Genomic DNA, 22596 nt, shown 5'->3' with positions numbered 1-22596 from the left:
TTATTTCTTCCCTTTGTTGATCTGGGCGTACAGAGGGTCCTTTCCCTTCTGTCAGAGAGAGAGAGAGCAAGAGAAAGAGAAAAAAAATCAAACATTTTCTATTTTCCCTTCTTCCAAGACTCCTTACTGTACCTGTAACGTCTGCCCTTTGTAGATCATCAGGGTGTTGCAAGAAAAAGTGGAGAACCTGAATTCATGATTCACTCTCTCAACTGGGAGAAGTGCGAGTATCACCAATCTGCAAGTCCTGACAAGAAAGATCCAGATCTGCAGTGGTTTGCCTGTCACAATACCTAACATCATCACAAGGGGGCAGTAGCACATTACGCCAAAGGAGGCTTCCCAGTCTGGCCTCCACTCTTTTTGCCCATTCAGAGTTCTCAGAGAAATAAAAAAAAATCACCCCTCACTTTCAGAAACCCTTTTCATGTGTGCAGTGACTTACTGTGTCTGAGTGTGTCATTGTGTGCGTTCATACATATTCCTCTGCCACCTGAGGCTTCCTCCAGGACCACTATGAATCAGAGGTATAAACCAGAGCCTTGAAAGACCAGTTATGAGTCATCATGTCTGTATTTCTCTTCGACTGAGCCGCAAGACAACAGTGGATGATGGAACACCCAGCAGTCAGAGCACCAAGCCTGCTGCAGTCACTCACAGTCGGGCCGTTATTATCATACACATAATTACAGCCAGCCACTCAATTTGCAGCGAAGACAACTTGATTGGAGACTTGCCCATTGTATTCTGGAAGACGTCTCCGACTCAGTGCCCAGAGGAGTGTGGGGACTTTGGGGTCTCCCCTTTTCTGTCTTACATAAATAAAATACGAGACACTTAAATGACCTTATCATGGGCGCAGACAGGAGCGAAGTTTATTCTGATACGGGAAAAGAAGAGACACAAGAACAATAAACTTCTGCTCATGTTTTTCTGTGTTCTGCCGAATCTGACTGCTTCATTTATACAAAACAAATCAAAACTACACCTTGGAAGTAGCGATATTGGTCTTTTTTTAAACACCAGTAGTTTCAAAAATTAATAGTACTGAAATCGACGCCGGACATTTCTCAATTCAAATCTGCAGTCCAGAGTTGCAGTCAACTCTAGACTGCAGATTGAACAACAGGGAGCATGAGAGGCAGTGTTGTGGTGTCAGTGATGGTTCAAGCTTTTCTTTAATAATTAGTAATAACACTACTTATACTAATACAAGATGAACTTGGAATCAATAAATTCAGAAGATAACCAGCTTGATCTTGAAAATTGCAGTTTACTCTCAACATTTCTACCGCTGATGTTTGATGCTAGTAAATGCTAGTATATCTATTATAATGATACAATTGATTTGTGTTGTATTTTACAAATGTTTCATGATCAAATGTGGGCTTTAATGAAACTGTAGTATAGTTAAGGAACAAAAGCAAAGTACTAAATTAAAAACAAAAACAAAGTACTAAAATATTACCTATTTCAATTCAAACTCTAATTGTATTTTAGGCAGTGTCTCTTATTTCTATTTAGTGTAAATTGTAGAGTGGAGCGGTTGCTTCGGCTGATGCTGTGGGCTCTGGCACACAGAGCTGTGAACCGCACGGCCAGCCAAGACCCGACAGTCAGCAGAAAGTAGCCGCCAGCAGCCCTGAGAGAGGTGACAAAGAGGCAGAGACAAGCAGTGACAGCGAGCACACACTGCTCGACCAGTGCAGCCGGGCCACAGCCCGGCAGTGTCACCCTGCATCATCTAACCAGCTCTGCCAACCGGGGGCCGCTTCAGCTCCATCAACCCCCGGCCGAGAAGAGTGAAAAAGAGAGGAGGGGGTGGGCCTCGGTGGAGGAGTGAGTGATGTGCTGGCGTGACACCAGCCCGAAAGAACCAAATATCTGGCCTCAGTCATACATGTGCGGACATTTCTGTGCATGCGAGAGGGCGGCAGGCCGAGGGCAGCGGGGGCGACGCGAGATTGCTCAGTGAACCGTGGAAACAGCCCATTTCACGGCTGCGGCTCAAGACTATTCGCTGGACATGATGAGATCACCTCCAGAAAAAACACTTATATTCTCAGTCGCTTCAACACATGTCTGCTGGAGCCACGCAGTGGGCGGGAGAGAGAGAGAGGGGGAGGGAGGGACGGAGGAGAAGGGATACGACTGTCAACGGTGGCCAAGCAACACACACTCTCAGGCGGACGCACACATAATTTTGGCTCAAATATGGGCACAGGTGGTGACAGTATCGATCGCAGGTGTGCTTGTCTGGGGAGTAACTGGTCCTGCAGTACAGGTGCGTGTGTGTTTGGGAGGATGTCTAAAGTCGATGTGATTGAGCAAGTAAACACCATATGGGAGCAGCGTCATTGGACCGTGACCAAAGCAGTCCACCTACTACAGAGGGAAGACTCGGGGCTTCTGGCCTCGACAGCCAGTTCCTAGCCAGATTTGCCACTTTGTACTCTGCCATTCGTTCTCCCACTTAAGGCCCGCGTCCACCTGCTGCCCTGCAGCTTTCAGGCCATCTGAACATGAGGAAGTGGGCCAACAGAGGAGGAGAGCCTGATCAGCCACCCCTCCTCCTCCCCTGGAGTGAGGAAAGACTTGAAGGCTTCTTGGGTTTTAATTAATGCCAATTATATTGGGGCAGTCATTAATCTTGGCTCCCCGGTATTAGCTGGTGAAAACAAAACTATTACAGTTTTCCCTGTGTGAGTGCCAGCAGCTATCATTAAGGAGCGACAGTCGGGAATTATGTGGGTGAGGACACTGGGTAGGGAGGCAAGGATCAAACCGGCTCTCCTCTTTGGTGTGTGTGTTTGTGTGCATGTCTGATGGCAAATCTCCATATTGATGTGAGTCACACAACGAATTTTCAAACTCAAACTTTCAAAACACATTTTTAGCTGCTGCTTGTCTTAATCAGCTTGATCCCTTCACAATAAAGCAGGTATAATAGGTTATATATATATATATATATATATATATATAATGCATGGCATGTCAGCATACATCATGTTTACATTAAGTCAAACATCTAAGATCAGCATTTTGCACACAAATCTCAGAAGACACCCTGCTCACTGAAGTGCACCGTTTCTGATTGGCTGTCACACACTATTGACTTTGCTTTTGAGATGAGTGCTATTTAGGGAGCAGGGTGTGATTAAGGTGCACGTCACAAAGACAGAACATGATGAGAGCAAGCGCTACGGCCAAGGCAACCATGCGTGATGAACCTGAAAGACACTGGGCCTCAAGCAGCAACATACACGAAAAGATCACCCGACATTTTTCCTTAAATCTATGAAAAGTAAATTACACGGATAACTGGTTGTTATGAGCAAAAACTGTTTCAGTGAAAGAGGTGTCAACTAAAGTACAAAAACTTCAGTCGTTAAACTAAGATCTAGTTCACTTATAAAGATCCAATACATTGAGTAAAAGGCAGTGTAATTTTGAGAAAAACATTGAAGAAGGTGAAATATCATTGAAACCGGCTCCACACAACCATTTTTGTTGTTAAAAAGCAGCAAATGTATTATTATTAATTGAAATGAAAGGACCAATAGAATTCTTTCAATCCTCAAAATTAAAATTCAATCCAACATTTAAAAGTTTGCAGCTGTGTTATGGTTGCATTTTGTCGGTGCATCAACCATATTTTGTTCATACTGAAAAACTATCTTATCTTGGTTTTTTAACCACTGAAGATTTAATCATCTAAGTTGAGATCAAAAATAGGGCTACACTGGTAAATCCCATACTGGAGTCTGAAGAAAGTAAACACTGATAAAACCCCCCAAACTGAAACAATGCTTGGATATTGTTTGCTGCATGAGGCCCATTATTTCACAGACGTCACACATGAAACGTCTCATAAATAACAGATGTGTACCAAACCGCTGAGGATGCAGACAAAATGAAAATCACCACACACCACAAAACAAGTACAATCATACAAATGACTGCATTCAAACTCAGCTCAACACACGTCACCATCTGACACATGTAGATTCCCGAGAAGTGAAGGAAAATAATACAAATGAGCCGCGACAGGAAATGAAAAGGATAAAAAAGCAAAAAACAGATGCAGCAGCACACTGACAGTTGAGCCAGACGTGAGAGATGAAGCAAGAGGAATAAGTGGGGAAGGAGGGGAATCCATACCTACCCTGCCCTGCTGCTATCTAGCTCCCAGCCTCCGGACTGGCCTGGTCTGGGCTGGGCTCTGCTGCCTCACTAGGGCAGGGCGACCCAGAACCACATGCCTAAAGAGGGAGGGATATAAGGAAGGAAATGAGGAGGAGGGGGAGAGAAGAAAGTAAAGAAGGGTTCATAAAGAGGTGTAAGTAAGAGAAATTAAATTAAAGGTGGGGGGGGGGGGGGGGGGGGGAGCAGACAGAGAAGAACAAATCTGACTGTAGGATTGCAGGATTAGTAAAGACTCTTAAGAACAGAGTTAACATGAAGCAGAAGGGTAAAGGAGTCAATAGTCAGAAGAAGAAGAAGAAGAAACACACTCGAGTGAGAAACCGCGGCCCACACAGCTTTGTGTCTGTCCTCATCTTTGCAAACACACACACATTCACATTTAAACACACACTCATTTACAGTGGTCCATTATGAAAGCCTCTGTGGAGTTCTATTGATCCGCAGCTTCGTTTTTCTTCAAACACTTCCGCTTTTCACACCTCACCCCGCGGTGAGTGGGAGGCTGTTTTTCTGCCGTCGCTCCATCTTTCCTGTCACTCTCTCGGCCTTTGTAACCTTTTCGCCGCACTCTCTCAGCGGCGCCACCAATGCACATTTCTTTGGGTTGTGTAAAGCTTTCTGTGTGTTATTCAGGCCCAGTGACATTTTCAGAAGTGTGAAAGTCCTTTTTTTCCCCTCTCTCTCAATAATAGCTGGATTGGAGGCATAAAACTAATGTTTCACGCCCGGAGAGAGCAGAGCAAGGGAGAGGGGAGAGACGCAAGCCTGAAAAAAAAACACACACATAAAAAAAAAAAAGACAGAAAGAAAAATTGCAGGGAAAGTACAAAAAAAAAGTTCTATTTGTGGGAAGGTCATAGATTGTATAAAAGACTTTGATTAAGGGCAAAAGAGGTTTGTCTCCCTCTCGTAAAAACTCTCTTCATCTTCTCGTCTGCCTTAATTTTTCCCACGTTTTCTCTTTCAGATTAAGGTCCTGTAGATAAAATAGATATTAATTGTCCCTGGAGTAAGAAGTGGGGCACTTTGCTTTCCTCTGTCACACCGCAGATGAATCTGTCGACATTGAAGTCGTGATGTATGGACGCTACTTGGCTAATATTAATAACAGCTTAATGATGTCTTTGACAATTCCACCAGCTAATTTAACGCAGAGCTGACTGCGCGTGCGTGTGCACACACACACACACACACACTGAAGCACACATTTTGCATGCTAATGCTCATTTTCACACAATAAAACACACTTGTTACCCGCAGTCTCACGTGCACTGATACAATCACACGTTCACACACTGTGGGACACAACGGCGTCGGCCTCCTAATCAGCCAGAGTGATTACCTGGCCCGCCAACACTGCTACCGAGGCTATTCATCAGCAGATCTCAACAGGCTGCGCAGGTTATAACAGCATAAAGAGTGACTTATTAAAGGCACACACACTTGGCTCACCACATAATCACACACACGCACACACACTTACAGCATCCTCCTCTCCACTGCGACTCGGACTGCCCTCTGCTTCGCCAAACGAGTCGTCCGTCGGGGGGTCTGTGGCGTCGGTAGGAGGGTCACTGACATGAGAGGCTGAGGACTTGGAGGGAGAGCTCTGCCGGGGTGCTGGGGTGGGCGCTGCGGGGAAACATGATAAAATAAGCTGCAGAGCTGGAAGAGGATATGAGAAACAGCTCGCCGTGCTCCATAGACAGGTGAAGGCGGAGTGCTCACGTGAGTTGGTGGACGGTGTTGTCGAGGTGACTGGTGTCAGATTCATTTGTGAAATGTCAAAGTCGTCACAGTCGTCCGTGTCCTGGGCAGTGCCCACACGGCTGAAGTAAGAGCTGAACGCCTCTGTGGTCCCCGATAAGCTGGGCTGATCACCTTTCTTCGACGGCATCGCCGGAGGTTTCGCCAGCTGGAAATCCTGAAGAAATAGAAACGCTTGTGTCAATTCCACACAAAGTTGGCGATACCATTCGATGAAATTACAGTGACACCTCTCTGTAATATTCAATTATAAGTGTTGTTTCAGTTCCCTTTGATAGTGTGTTCAAACTTGATAATATGGCAAGCAAAGCTGCAATTCAAGCCCTGATGTAAACCTAAGCAGTAAACCAATTTAGCTTGAATAGCAGGTTTTGGTGGGTTTGAACAAAGTGGTCCCGTTCAATTGAAATCCGCATGAATGAAAAACATCCAACGTTAAGTTTAGATTGAAAGGTTTTAGAACTACAGCCTCTTGGCAGCAGATCCTTGTCATTAAACTTGATTAAATTTGAAAAAACATCATGCACACATTAATCCCAACAACTGCCAAGGTTGTGTATTAATTAATCATCAATTAATCAACAAGTTTGAGTGGCAAGGGGAAAGCAAATAAGACTACACTTAAAGGGTATTCTCGATTAGGGATCTGCAGCAGAAATCAGGCTATAGTTTGTCATTACAAAGTGAACTGAAGTAAAATATGATAATATATTAAGAAATGAAACATATTTGTAGACATCTGTGGTCATTTGCACTTCTATATTGACCCTTTCCAACACAGTTCAGATCTCAGATCACCACAGTTCTGATCTTTGTATCACTCTTAAAGATCAATATGTCAGTTTCTAACCTTAAACATCTCTTTGCCCATCTTCTTCGCCCTCTCTCCGTGCTGTGGACTCGACGATGCCGACGGGGATGAAGCCGAAGCACCGGCTCCGGCCCCCAATTGGCTCTCACCGACTGGAGTCATGGTCGTGACAGGCGTGAGGGTCTGGAACATGGCGGCCGGCAGGGTGCCCACCGGCTGGGCGGGGAGGTAGGCTGTGGGGGAGAAGGCTCCGGCTGCCATGGCGGCCCACTGCTGCTGCGTGGCAGGGAAGAGGTTTGCCTGGCCCCATATGAGAGGCTGGCCGCCTGGCAGCACCTGGGCTACTGGGCCCAGAGGAGACTGGACCCCGAAGGCCAGCGGTGTCTGGGCGGCAAACGCCTGTTGGGACCAGTGTCCAGTAGGTACTGCTCCCATCGTCACATAACCTGGTGGAGAAAAAAAAAAAAAAAAAGATAGGCGATGCCGTCTCAATTATTCCGACTATCCATTATTTATAAGATGAGAAAGTGCGAAAATATGGGGGGGAAAAATGATTACAATTCCCCCAGCGCATGCTTTTGCATTTCTTCTACACAAAAACCCACACAGATAATAACGCATGCATCACCAGAGAGTCTTGGCCTACTTCTGCCTGCAGTTAATGCGGTGTCTCTTAATGGTCATGGTGAACTATTATAATTACCTCCAGAATGAGGCAGAGTCATTATGAAAAGGCAAGAGCTCAACACACACTCATTAAAATCACTCAAACTCATCAGCAGAAGCTTGTTATATTACACACTTGCTAAACCCCCAGTTTCTAGTCTCCAGTTGTTACCTTCAGGAGAGACTGCTGACATTTACCCTTTTGACATATGTGCAGAGAATGAGAGGGATAGGCGAGACAAAATGAGGTGAACAGGGGAGTAAATAAAAAAGATCCAGTAAAAGTAAGAAGTATACACCGGTTCCCGAAGGCCTCTGTGCATACATTCATCTCAGCATGTTTTATTACTTTCCTCTGACCGCCACGGTTGCCTCAGCCACAGGTAAATCAGCAGCATCCGTGAAAGCAAGCTAATAATGCACTTCATATTCCACGCACAACCCGTCCCACCTTTTCTTCTCTCTCCCTTCATCTACATTTGAATTCTATTCCGCCTCCCTCTCTGTTTATCACAAACACCCACCCTCCTCCTTCTCCCTCTCGCCTGTCCTCCACGTCTGACTCTACTGGCTCGCCAAGCTTCCCTTCATTCTTCGTTCTCGACTCCCCCCCCCCCCCGCTGCGTTTGTTTCCCCTTCACTCGTAGCGGTGGTGTATTTAAGCAGAAAATGAACAAGGTCTTACCTGAGGGCACAGACGCCGGATTGAAGGGAGCAAACAGTTCAGTGGGAGGCTGCAGGCCCAGCGAGGGGTCGAGGGTGTTGGCTGGGGAGGCGGGAGTCTGTGCAGGTTGTGATTGCAGATCAAGTTGCAGAACGATGCAAAGACAGATACGGTTCACTGCTATAATTTCACAACATGCAGATGGCGAGCGGTGCGCTCGTGACAGCTACTCACCGACGGAGAGGTGATGTCAGGAGGCGTAGACATGTCTCCGAAAATCTCTAACTGGTTGATATTCTAAGAATCAAGACAAAGTACACATTAGCAGGCACACGTGTCGCTGACTTTGTACGATTTCTGAAGCGTTCACAAATCCAGTGCAGCATGCACGACACACTGCATGCGACACAGAGTAGCTGTTGTTTGTTAGCGGGACCTACCTGAACACTGTGGCAGCGACACAGAGGACATAACAGAGGGGATGAGGAGAGATGGCATAATGAGATGAGATGATTATGATGACATACCTACCAAGACTTATCACGCATCACCTGATCAAAAAGCAGACTGCCACACCCTGAACGTCATTACTGTCACCGCGTCTTTCTGTTGGACAGGTCATTAATGGTTCTAGCTATGTGCAGAGGTGTGCTGCGTTTCATAAGGAATCCATATGAATCAAAGAAGGGAGCCTTTCTATTTGATTTGAATGCTTGCTTTCTTTCTTTCTGTTCCTTTTTACAGTTGGCCCATAATACTCCTCTTTAGTATCTCCCTCTTTTCCGCACATTAATAATGCCTTGAGGCCAGTGGCAAGTGAAGGGAGCTCTATTTTTAGTTCATAAAGGAATTTAAACCTTGAATACATGGTCAGAGATTTGCATAAATCATGGATACGGATAATTTCTTTAGAGATAATGAATATTCTTAGAATACCTTCCCCTTTATTCGCTCTCTTGGGTCACCAGCAGACCACAAAGTCCTTTTTACATTTATCAGATAATTGATCTGTGAGCATGAATTTGTACAGTTTTAGCTTTTTATGGGGTATGGTAGTGTTTCTTTACAAAACAGAGAGGGAACAAATAAGCCATGTGTTTTACTGCTGCTGTAGAATGTAAATGATCAAAGATCAACCCAAATGATAACACTGGATAATTACGACACATGGAAATTGGAGCTTCCACTTGGATTAATATGGAAATGCTTCTATTAGTATAAATTCATAAACCACAGTGAGATACAGTATGTACGCTTTAAGAAACCTGCAATATGTGTCTTAAGGGGCTATTGTGAGTCACTATAGCATCCAGTGTCCTCAATCAGACCTTCAGGGTTGAAAAGTTTAAAGTTGGTTGCTTCAGCCACAATTGCAGTTTTTATTTAGATCCACCAGAGTCCAAACTTGATAGTGTTCTTGATGAATTGAGCAGCGACTAAATGCTGCCGGGAGTTTCTATACCTTTATAACCACAGCAACCTTTTAAATCCACAATTAGTTTTCTCTCTATTTGAGTTTTATGTAACATTTTAAGACCCACTGCAACGTGAAACCTGCTTTTTTGGCGTCATTATACAGAATGACTTTTTTTTAAATGAATGTACTATTAAATTAATGTAATTTTCTTGTTTTACATTAACCCTCTAATGACTGAAAATATACTCTATACGCTAACCAAATTACGAGCTGTATAATTGTGATAAAGGTAAGTGTATCTGCCCATTTACCATGACAACTTAAACCTTCAATATCTAGCAACTGTACAGTATCACTGTTAATATACTTTTTGACAGTATTGAGAAACTCATATTGAAAATGAGTGCCATGCTGGTGAATCTCTAATTGGATGGTCCTATTGAACAAGAATTAGAGACCAATATGTGGATGTGATTTATTTCTGCTTTTTATTTATTTTTATATATAATAAAAAAAGTTTATACTAATGTGCATATTGTTTGTTGGTCATTAAATTAAAGATCATGGAAGAAAACATAATTTTTTTTTAGCTGTTAGCTTTGCTCTGTGATAATATTTTGCCCACACATTGAACATAAAGGGAAACAAAACTGCATTGTTGGCAGTAAACGTAAATGAATTTGTCCACAATGAATATCCAGTAAATCTCTATTTTCACAGAAGTTTGAATCATTTTTCATTTTGAACTCTCTTTCCAAAGGCTTGTGTCAATGCCATGGAGGGCCGTGTCGCCTATTTTCATTGATGAATTATTGAAAGAGTTGCTTTTGTCACACTGTAAGATAAGAGTCCATTTGAAAGATTGTCTGCTATTCAAGAAAATCTTAAATAACTATTTACATATAATCTTGTGAAAGACTACAACGATTCACTACAGAAAGGCTGGAGAGTCATATGTGGCTCTGGAGCCATGTGTTACAGACTCCTCAGTCCATTATTCAATTTAAAGTGGTATTCAATTGTGCTGATAACTTAAAAAAACTATGACACAAAACAAAGACAGCTTTCAAATGCTATTATTGGTGTAGGTTTTTCTTTTCGGATTCTGTTGATGCTTTCAAGTTATAACGTTTTTAACAAAAAAATATCATAAAATATATTGCACCTCTGACTCACATTATAAAATAGGTGTCCACCGCAGTTGGCTGATATTATGACACTGTGCACTCTGAATCAATGACACAGAGCCTTTGCTCACATTGTTCGAACAGAATAAAACAGCGGCTGCAGTGAGTGTTCAAACACTGCGGGAAGTCGGACATTTATAGACTTTCTGTCCACGTTTAGTTCTCTCGACTCAATATTCCTTCTGTGTTTGGTGGTTGGGTGGTGAGGTCAGGGTGCTGTGATTATCAGAGTGTTATGAATGCTTTATTAATGCGCCGTGAGAGGCTTGACTACTGCGTCCGCAGGCGAGATGACCGCCACTGTCTGCTAAACCCCTGACCCCTGCCGCTTTTTGACAGACACTCTGACCTTTATGTCCACACCGCCGCCCTTAAAGGACCTCCGCTTGGAGCTAATAGGAGAGTTTTTTCCCTCTCTTCCACACTGGCTCGTCCACTTTTTACCCCCCCCCCCCCCCCACCCCACCCCCACATACACACACACACGGAGACATGCAGGTTTGAACGCACAAGCGTACTCCTACTCTATTCAACTTTACTCCCATCTGAACCTGGTTGCTAGGGAAACAGCAGGGTCGCATGTTTTATTCATAAAGGACAGGGGTCAAGCTGCGGGGTTACTTAGGATAACAGATGAACAAAAGTGGTGCGGCACAGCTCGAGTGGGGAGACAATTCAATTATTCTCATTTTAAAATTTGTACAGCTAAAATATCCTCAGTGCTTGCAACAATATCTGGTGTCTGTTACATATTAAAACTATTTTAGGCACTCTGTTCATCTCAAACTTCTGTTTATTAAGTAAACAACTGACACACAAACCCTTTATGTCCGTAACCCCATCTGACTGAAATTATCCATTATTAGTAGATCTGTTATATTTAAGCATCTTCTGGCTTCTAAACTTGTGAGGATTCTTGTTATTAACAACAAAACTGCCCACTCTAGCCTCTGAAATTACTTTTGTTTTATTAGCTGGAAAGTGTTTGCAATGTTTCTTTCTTGTTTTATGCCTCTATCATCTTATAGAAAACTATCATGTTAACTTATTAGCTGTTCTTTTATTGTATGTTGAGAACCTCTTGAAAACCACAAGATATATATAGGTGGGTTTATCCTTGTACATAAACCTTTAACCACAACCAAGAGAAAACAAAGGCTAACTTAAAGGAAGGTATGTTCCTGATAATAAATACTGGAAACAACTCCAGCTTTGAGCACTGCATTCATCTGAACCACAACGACCAAAGTACTTTGCTGTACGGCTGTTTAGCACCTTACCTGCGTCATCGTCTTCAGGTCTAAGTCTATCAAATCTGCCACTGCCTGCTGTTGCTGTTGAGTTTGCTGTTGTTGGAGGAGCTGATCATGATTATGATGATGCTGTTGGTGATGAAGATGTTTGGGGGATTTTGGACGTCCATTCTGCAATCACAACCCCAGTGTTAGATGGAAGGTGGGATGGGAATGTTCTCACACACATACATGCCAGTTATTTGTCACACACTCAGTCAGACAAAGAGTGAATGAGGAAGAAGGTGAAATGGCTCTGCAGGTACACGCACACAAACACGCGCACGCACACAAACACATAGAGGGAGATACTTTTTGCCACACTTTGTCACACAAAGAAGATTTGAAGAGGTTTAGAAATCATCCCTACCTTTAGTTTAAACTGGCACTGATCTGAAGTTTGAACCCCATTTGTGTTTCACTAAAGCCTGTTCCCTCGTGTGAGGAACTGCAGTGCGAGTTAAAGAGGCAAGCAGGCACAAAGAGAACAGCTGGATTAACTAACACGCCGCACCCGAGAGCACAGGCAGGGAGTATGTGACATTACAGGATAGAAAGCCGCACCCTTTAAGGCTTTAAACCTCTACATTACCACAGAAAACCACATGAAAGTGTCTCACTTGTAGATTTTAATATATTTTACGTTCACCGTGTACAAGTCATACTCCCACCTCTCCCAACTGTACAAGAGTAGTTTCACCTTCAGTCAAGTCCTTTCATCGGCACTGGAAACATGATATGTGTAAAAAAAGCTGGCAAAGCAAGTAATTGGTGCATAGCGGCATTGCTGAGTGTATTGGGGAAAGCATGAGGTATGGCCATCATTACCCAGTGCTGGAATACAATAACAGATTCTCAATACTAATCAGTTCTGTAAATATAGCCCATTTTTCTGTTAGCTGTTTTCTCGACATAATATTCTCCAATGAAATAAGATAAAATAATAAGTAAAAAAATGCCGGCATTGTCGTCATACGCAGGGTGCACCACAAAAATATGACAGCTGCCATTGATCAGTGCAACTCAGAATAAAATCTTCCAGGTTAAAGAAAACAAACCGTGCTTCCGCTCTTGATTTACTAATGAATGTGTTGCAATAAAGTAACAACAAAGTTGGGCTGATTAATACATAGGCCGCCAACTTCTATACCTTCAGGACAGCAGGTTGAACTGTCTCTCTAGGATGGCAACGATTGATTAAGATATTTTACCTCTACTGGGGCAAAGAGAACTGGAATTACTTTGTCAGGGGGGGCATTTCGAGAATACACACATCTCTCGAAGAGAGAAAGCATCATGAGTGGCCTGGATGAGTTCAAACAATGAAGTGTAAAACCAATGACTATGAAAACCTATAAATTCTTAACTTTGTTTTAGTGCAAATAGGTATAAGTGGGAAACTTGTAGTTGAACAGCATTTTTTTAAACAAACTTTTGACGTGTTGAGGTCTTCAAGCTGTGACAGGTACAACATTTCATCATCGTGGAATTCATAACGAGGCCTGCTGATGCTAATCAGAGTGAAATGTCATCCCAAATTGATTTGGTTTTGCAAATTTGCCTAAAGATCTAAAAAAAAAATGCCCCTGCCACAGTCTTTTTCTTTAGACCGATGTTGGCAGAAGCTGGTCATTTCTCATGGCACAAAAATTCTGCCGCCTTCATCATGCATGTTTTATTTAACCAATAGAACGTCACAGTTTGGCTTTGAAGCAAATGCTACTTCAGCAGCAATAACGGTCATTTATTTTCAGCCCAGGTTTCAGTGTTGTCTTACGGAGGTTTATAGTGGTGATCGGGAACGGACCTTCTGGTATACTGGTTTTGGCTCATGGTTCATATGTCTCACATGTGAAATGCAGAGTCTTACTTAAATTTAAAAAAGAAAAAACAAAACTGCTCTTTTTTTGAAAGCTTCAATCTGCTGCAGCCCAGTTCTCTGTCCACCTGTCTTTCCTTTGCTCTCTCTGTCCATCCCTGTTTTTCTTTTGCTGTGCCAGTCAGTTCTCGCTTGCCATCTCTTTGCCCAGCCCCTTATCTTTATCAGTGCAATCGCCACCTATCAATTAGCCATCTCCGGGGAAACAGTAATTACCTGTCCGCATGTGTTCTGCATACAATTAACGCGGCCCCCTTTAATTAACACCACCTTGCTGGTCCCCTGCTGTGTGACTGATCACACTGGCACACACTGAAAAACCCCGCTGACCTGCCACATGCAATCACATGCGCTCATACGCAGGCACGCACACAAATGTATCTTATTATTTCACTTTTTGCTCCGTTGGTCACATCCTCTCATTTTCAACATGTTAACATTAAGACCACAAAGCTAAAGCAGTTAGTGATGCAGTTAATTGTTGGGAAAACAGAATATTTTAATTGCTTTACCAAAGTAAGTCGAGGTGACTATTCAAAATAACCATGTTGTTTAACATTCCGTTCTTCATTGTACCCACATTCCTGATATCTATTTATTCCAAATGTCATTGTTCTTTTTCCACCATCCTCATCAATGTTTGTAATCTAAGACTTGTCATACTTTATCATCATTTTAGCCCACAGTATACTTTTTAATCTACAGAATTGTACGTATTGCTGTACTCCATTGTCATATTGTACCGATTGTATGTATTAGTTGCATGTTGCAACTATTGCATGTGAATTACAATTGAAATATCAATATTTAAGATCAAAAGTATTGCAATGCTATATATGGTAGTATAGACCAACACTGTCATATCATATTAGAGTGTGTCAATTATGTGTTTTAGTAGAGTTGGTGTGTTTGACTGGAGGAAATGGACTGACCTCTGCATGGGGACTCTCAGTGTTATCGAGGGTCTTCTGTTGATTCAAAACACTCTTTCAGGTCTCACAGGGTCAAGAGCTCAGTAGATTGAAAGGGCCTTATGTGTGCATGTGTGCATGTGTGTGTGCGTGCGTGCATGCATGCATGTGTGTGTGTGTGTGTGTGTGTGTGTGTGTGTGTGTGCTTTATTGATTTGCCATCGCTTAAGAAGGTGACAGAGTAAACACCAGAAGTGACCGCTGTAGACAATCGGGTCCCATTTCATGATGGGATCATTTTGTCTGAGCTGCAGTGTGCAAACACACGACTCCGATATAATCTAATGTCACTGCGCTGTCAGTCTCTTTGTAGAGAAGATAGTGGACATGCAGTGCTAAGGAAGTTGATACCAAATCGATCACAAATAAAAATAGAAACCTGCTGCTAATGTTGCTCACTTTTTCTGAAATTAATAACAATATCCTGCTCATCAACAGCAGTGCAAGTATTGTAGTGATTCCAGATAAGCAAAAATGTTTCCAGAATCAAACATTTTTAAAGTTAGAAAAAGGCTAAATTAGAATGACACCAGATTAAGCTTTATTACAACTCTGCTAAATTCATTAAATGTACTTCACATGTATATGTGTTGCTACTTAGCCAATTCAAGAAGCTTGGCTTAAGGTCTCAATGTGTACAACATGTTAAAATGAACTGATTTTGTGCACAAACACACATGGGAGCTGATCTATTAATTGGGCGCTCTGACGGATTACATCCGACAGATGTGCAAAATAACACGTAGGGCCCATTCAGCACATTTGCCTTAATGAATATGCAATATCGAGCATGTCTACCAGAATGGGCAAAATATTGGGAGGTGTTTATGCAAACTAATTTAGAAGCAATGTGATTCACAGCAGCTGGAGCCAATTGCATTGTTTATGACTGTGTCTGATATATGGCTCATCCTTTCGAAGAAATGTCTTCAGTTACTGTGCTGAGGCGCTATTCCGCTATATTCCATATTTCTGTTGTTTTCTCCCACAGTGTTGACTTTGTGACAGATTATCTATGATATGGCTTATTTCAAACAAATTCAGATTTGTTTCTGTTACCCTCCAATGTGTTTGTTAAATTCCTTCACCAACAGTTTAAACTATGTGTTATCAAATTCCCTTGCACTTGTGAGCACCACGCTCTCCATTTAATCTTTCCACAGCAAATGTATTCAAACACAAATGCAAATGCCGTCATCTGAAGACTCCTGTTGACATGGGTTGTCAATCCTGTTACCACTCTTAAGTTAACAAAATTCACACAAAAATGGAAAGTTTAATCTGTTCATATGAGCACGCAACTCACTTTTCTCCTTCACGCCGACCTGTGAGGTTGACACGAGCATCAGGAGTTTGCTCATATTTACCAAATGATGTGAAGGTCGATTTCTGGTGGAAAAGACCTGCTGTGACATTATTGACTGATGCACAACATGCTTGAAAGATTCAATCAATGGTGGACGCAGCGTCCGCAGGTTTTCTACCCTCTAAACCTGAATTTGCCCTAAATTTATATCAAGGTACTTTCAAAATTTGACACAAGTTGTCTTTCATGAGTGAATTCTTCTTCTTTTTTTTGATCCAATTGTAATCTGTGATTTATCCCATCGTTTCTCTGTCTGACTGACTGGGAAGCAGAAAAGACTTGAATTTGCTTTATTTAAACCAGAATGAATGACTTGTCCAATTGGTTGCACAACAAGAGAGAAATATTGGATTTGCTCACGTTCAGACACCTGCCAACACAAAGGCAATCCAAATAGCAGCATGTGTTGTGGGCTGGGTGAGGACACAACAGAAGTACTGTGGCGCCTGTAAGCTTCTTACCACATCGGAGGATAATGTGCAGCCAGAAAACGACGAGACTGATTCCCAACTCACTGAAATTCAGAGTGGGATAGTGATTGCCAGTAGTGAGGTGGAGGAGTCCAGTTTTAGTGGTTTATGGATAAAGATTCGGGAAGGAAAAAAAAAACACTGCGGAGAAAAATACATACAGAGGTGCTAGACTCTGGAACCGCAGCATGAGAGGAGGTGCTAATATACGATACGCTCACATGAACATACAAACACACCCCCACAGGACAGTAGTCTGATTATCGTGAGTGTGAAGATTTTGGCAAATTGAATCAGGCCGCAATATAACTAGTTTCTATATAGGGAGATAAAGAGCAGCTGAGTTATAGTGCAACCTGACAGTGGTCAAGGTCATCATTTCATTATAACCAGTGGCAGCGTGATCTCGTAACAGTATTGCAAGTAAACCACACACAAACTGCACACAGGGAAACAGTCACACTGCAAACATTCTCAATCATCCGTGAGAAAAGGGTGAAACAACTGTTCCAAGACATCCTGACATACAGATGTAAAAATACTGTATGAGGCCATGCACATTTTTCCGATTGAGACATGGACATTTCAGCCATTAAAAGAATGCGTGACAAAACATGTGTTTGGTGTGCTCTGTAATAAGGTCATGCAGATTTTTACTTGATTCACCTCTGGCAAACCAGAGCATGGCATGCTTCATTGAGCAAATTGACACGACACACATATTCAAACACACACAATTCCAGTTAGCCGTACGGAGCACAAGCAGGAGGATGAGGAGGAGGCGGAGGGCACCAGCCACCACGGCAACAGCACAAGATGTACAACAGTACGGCACACTGCATGAAGCACTGGATCCCAGCAAACCTCTCAGGTGGGGTAAAAGAGTCACTCGATCACTGTGTAATAATGTCCGTGAACATCGAGGTTCAGCAAAGGCAAAAAAAAAAAAAAACTCTATTCATGTGTACATGAGCTGAGAGGTTTGTCTGAGAGGGGGAGAGGCAGGCTGAGGGTGGGAGGGGGGAGGCAGTTTGGTCAGACATGGGAAAACTCTCGGTCACTCACTGGGTGTCGCTTTGGGACATCATAGACCCCTTCCTTTTGCTGACTGGTAGGGACCTACACATCCGACCAAACAGATTCGAAGAACAGCCAAGAGAGTGTGTTACCTCTGGATTAATCAAGCACGGAAACTTTACGCACGCATACATACACTCAGACACACTATGGATGTCGATATAAAAACCCAGGAATCGCGCGTCAGGAATCATATCAATCACGAGTTGAGTGCGTGTGTGTGTGTGTGTGCGTGTGTGTGTGTGTGTGTGTGTGTGTGTGTGTGTGTTTAGGGATAATCCGAATTAAAATCTCAACCGAGAGAACTCATCTACTAGAGACTATTGGCCCCCGGTGACGGCCCCCCTCTCTTTCTGTGACTCCTTCTACGTAAGGATGGATAAGGCTGCTTATCACACCCGCAGACGTGTAATAACTCAGATTGTCACACACGTCGAGACATGTAATATCTCTATGTCACACAGGCAGAGAGATTTGGCAGTGTGTGTAATGAGAAGAAACAATGAGCAGTGATAGCAAAATGCTGATATGTGTGAATCCTGGGATTCCTGTGGATGGCCTTCTCCTAGACTGACACAAGGTTTTAAAAAAAGTTTTTATTCTTCCCCAGTTGGACATGCTCTAATCAGACCGAACGGTAAATGAGTAACAGTGCCGATGAAAAATATGTGGGTATCTATCGAGCACAGCCTGTCTCGTTCTTTCTCCTTCTTTCATTTCCTTGTTTACTTCTTTCACATGTTTATTTCCAGAAGCTGCCATCTTTATTCATACATTAGTTCCTCTGTGGCTGGAGGCTGGCTAAGGCTCACGTTTCTAACGCCTGTGAGTAAGTATGTGCGTGTGTGTGTGTGTGTGTGTGTGTGTGTGGGAGGAGGGGGAGGTGGTTTTTGTATGTGTTTTTGTTTGCGTATGATTGTGCACGCGCCAGCGCTGCCTCTATTTTCAATCCATTTTATTTAAAGATCAAACGAGAGGATGGTGATTAATCTTTCTTCCTCCCGCGTTCTTTCATCTCCTCGGGAAAAAAAAAATAGGGGAGGCATGGAAAAGAGGAGGGGGTCCGCCTTCCACGCGGGCCAGGAATAACCTCCACATCTCCTCCATTCAATACCGTCCCCTCCCCCCTCATCCCTTGGAGGTCTACCCATGCCTTTGCGGAGAACACCCAGAGAAAGGCTTCTCTCCCTCGGGTAGATGGCTTGAGCTGTCAGGGCCCTCTGGAGAGGGCTGGCTGGTGTTTTGCCTATGATTGTTGTGGCCATTTCTTTCCCATATCTACATTTTATGTGGAAGAACAGAGGCAATTCATTTCAAGAGCCGACCACAATATATTCATTCCATTATAGAGTAACGAAGCCGGCATTGATTGGCCAGTAAAAAGTAGATGAAATCTCAGAATCTCAAATGCTTTCTGGAACTTCTTGTCAGCAACTTAACCTCAGTAACAATAGTTTAAAGCTATGGAAAACACAAGCGAACAAGATGAGCTTGTGAGTACCTGATAAATGCTCTCTTCTGATTGGTCACGGATGGGCTCGTGTCCCGCCTCAAACACAATGTACTACAACATCAGCGGCGGAGAGAAGAAGGGAGAAAAGAGAGAAGCAGGAAGGTAATTGAAAGATAAAGTAATAGAGGGAAAAGTGGTAAAACTGCAGAGGTGATTAGTCAAACAGCATTGTCAATAGGTTCTAATTAAAAAAGCAGTTAGAAAATAAGATTCTAGTGAAACACAAAGGAAACTGAAAGCAGCAAATAAATACCTCCAGCAGCTGAGAAAAAAAACAAAAAACAAAAAAAAAAACAACAGCTATTCGTGCATCCACAGCTACACACTCCAAAACATTTGGGGTGTCCAACTGTACTTTTCCCATACACAACTAGAAGTCTCAAACTGCATTACACACTGTACCCAAGCAGCAGCAGTCTCCCCACAGTGCACACAGAGAGGAGCAAGCCGACAGGCTAAAAATGCAGCAGGTGACAGCGGGGATGTGATTGGTCAGGAAGTTACCTGATAGACCGGGTCCTCCAGGTCCTCCTCCAGTATCGTCTGCAGATGGGGAAGAGAAATCACACAGCAGAGGAGAGGAGAGGGGCGGAAAAGACAGGGGAGTGGGAAGAAGTGGAGGGTTAAGCCAGCGGAGTCAAAAGAGTAGGCGGAAAGCACAGCAAGACGCAAGCAGCTTTCCGGCGTTCAGACAATCATTTGGCAATCATCAGAGAGAGAGACAGACAGACAGAGATAAAGAGAAATTAAATAGAAGATGTAGAGAAGACAGAACAGAGGAAGGTGAAAAAAAAGCACAATGGGCAGATGGTGCCACTGATGAGGTCTGAAGGTTGGCGCTCTGTAAGTCGTTCTTTGATGTCTGTTTCAAGTCTTACCTGACTCGTCTGTCAAGAGCCCCTTAGATGAAGCTCGTTCTACTAAAAGCAGATGAGTAAGAAAAGAAAGACAAAAAAAGGGGCTTGTGAGAATACCTGGTAGACCGCCTGTTCACACTGTTTGTCTTTTTGGGCCTTCTTTTCCATCTCCTCTCTCTGCTTTATCTCGTAGATAAGCTGGAACAGGTCCCGCAGGTCCAGGATCACAGGCTCAGCCTAGAGACAAAGATACGCAGGACACACACACACGTGTGCACGCACCCACACAAACATACACACTATCAGTACTGTATCACGACTGTTTGTTGTAGTTTTGCTGTGATTGACTACCAGGCACTTTTGATAGTTTTCCCTCGAGACTCATCTCTGCGCTTGGCAGCCACAGCTGCCGAGGGTTTGCAGGACATACGCTGGCGCGCAAGGGTTTCAGGCATGTTTCAAAGAAATGCTATTATTCTCAAATATAATAGCAGCTCGACTCTGGCTGACTGTAGATTTACTCTGTGACAGATTACAATGATTTCGATCACATATCCAGTGTCTTAGGGCATCTACACTGTGTGATTTTGGTCTGTCACAAAGGAAAGGAAAGCAATCATGGTGATATATCTTGTTGTAGCTCAAAATCTGCAGTCTCCTATCGTAACGTCACACTTGTGCATGGATGACATGGTTGTACGACTGTAGACAGTTTGAGAAAATCTTATTTGAGCTACACTGAGTATGTCCACTGTCTATTTCAATACCAATCATTTTCCCAGCACACAAATACTAATAAAACAAAAGCTTGATTCTGGGTTTGTTTTCATTGAATTATTTCTTGAAACCATCAACCATTTATGTAGATAACATATGTTGTTATTCATGCTTATTGAAGCAGTGCAGCTGCTAAAATCACCATGTCTGTAGGAGCAATCAGTGTTTGAAGAGGAATTAGGAATCCAAGATGATATGGTCCTGCTGCCACGTCATGGAGTTTGTTTGGGATCACACCGAGAAACAAAAACATTAGACCATGCCTACATTCACCGGAGATGCCTTTTGAATATAAAAGATGTTTTAGACAACAAACGTCCTGCACAATTGCTTGAAAAACTTGATTACAAAAGGTGATGACACTAAATACTGACTTCTCCTGTTGTCGTCCACCTTATATTATGTTGAATAGAAAGTCTTGAATTGACCGATCTTCACTGTAGGCACATAATAGTTACATTACCCATGTAATTACAAGACAAAAAAATTTCGATTATACATACATAATACAGCTATTACATTTCATATCTGCTTCAATTGCAGTTCAAATGAAAATTCTGCTCTCATCACCTGTGAAACCAGTCATTTTTCCACTCCTGAAATTTGGCTGTAGGGAGCAGAGGCTTCACCTGACCCACCAGCTCGTCATGTCTGAGCTAAAGCCATGCTGATCCCAGTCTGAGCGCTGCACATGAAGACTATAACCTCAGTCACTCTCATTTCAAAGGGAGCCCTGTGTCGCCACAGCAGTGATCCTGACACTGAGGGCTGGGGCCAGAACATTTAATCTTGCCCAACATATTGCCACAACTCACTGTAATTGTATCCCACAACACCGTGCAGTGTCAGTATATCAGAAGTGAACAGGGGCCCATTTCAGGCTCAGTTACTGTGAAAACGAATGTCATTTCTATTGTTTACTTCATGGCTATTAAAGACAAAGGATAAAACAGTCACCATAATACTTTACATTTTCTAAAAATATAGCAGAGTTGTACAAAATACTGCTTCATCCTCTTCTAAACCTGCAATGCAGTTTTCCAGCATGTAACAAATGCTCAATCGCAGAAAAAAAAAGGAATTTCAGGACTGTATTTGATGGCAGCAGCAAGCCGACTGAACATAATGGGCTCCCACAATCTTGAAATAGGACAAGAGTGATTACAGATAAATACGGGTAACAAGCCAAAAATAAAATGGCAACAGAAACGGAGGGTTTTTGCCTGAGAACAAACAGCTGAGCTTGTATAAATATTGGAAGTCACAATAACTCCCATGCTAATGTTTGGTGTTGCCAACTAGAAGGGATGCAGATGACGTCAATGTCTGTGAGGAATTATTTATGACGTGAAGACTTTAAGAAAACCGTGGTAGAAAGCATGAGCTCTCTGGAGGTCCAGCATACACAACCACCACTGATGTTTGACCACCATAACGTAAAGCCATTTTGACTCAATCCTACAAAAAGATATATAAAATAAAAAACTAAACTAAAGGAAACTTAAAGAAACAGAATGGAAACAACATGTGATACAATAAAGCAAAATGGGTCAAAGAACTGAACCTAGAAGTATCACAAGAGGATAAATGTTGAATGTGCAGGACGTCAGCAACCACAAGTTCAAAGAAGTGAAGAATATCCAGCAGGAAAAATGAGATTTGCTTCTTCACTACAC

At 42.8% G+C, this 22596-nt stretch overlaps 1 protein-coding gene across 2 annotated transcripts in view; it reads right to left on the bottom strand.

Moving 5' to 3' along the window:
* dab1a (DAB adaptor protein 1a) overlaps positions 1-22596 on the bottom strand; it is a gene marked incomplete at both ends in the record, with an annotated part of 58595 nt that continues 35999 nt past the window's right edge. Inside the window, 11 exons of one of the 2 annotated variants that reach the window (XM_080506803.1) lie at positions 1-45; positions 4194-4262; positions 5690-5838; positions 5935-6130; positions 6824-7230; positions 8136-8232; positions 8349-8411; positions 17762-17815; positions 19275-19337; positions 19791-19829; positions 20261-20380. In XM_080506803.1, coding sequence (XP_080362929.1) covers positions 1-45; positions 4194-4262; positions 5690-5838; positions 5935-6130; positions 6824-7230; positions 8136-8232; positions 8349-8411; positions 17762-17815; positions 19275-19337; positions 19791-19829; positions 20261-20380 — 1302 coding nt within the window. Of the gene's footprint in view, positions 49-4193; positions 4263-5689; positions 5839-5934; positions 6131-6823; positions 7231-8135; positions 8233-8348; positions 8412-17761; positions 17816-19274; positions 19338-19790; positions 19830-20260; positions 20381-22596 lie in introns of both variants that reach the window. The other variant, XM_080506804.1, reaches the window with a different exon arrangement.

This window comes from Blennius ocellaris (genome assembly GCF_963422515.1).
Source record: "Blennius ocellaris genome assembly, chromosome: 12".
Lineage (NCBI taxonomy): Eukaryota > Metazoa > Chordata > Actinopteri > Blenniiformes > Blenniidae > Blennius > Blennius ocellaris.
Note: the sequence above shows the minus strand (reverse complement) of the source record. Positions and strands in the feature narration are given on the sequence as shown.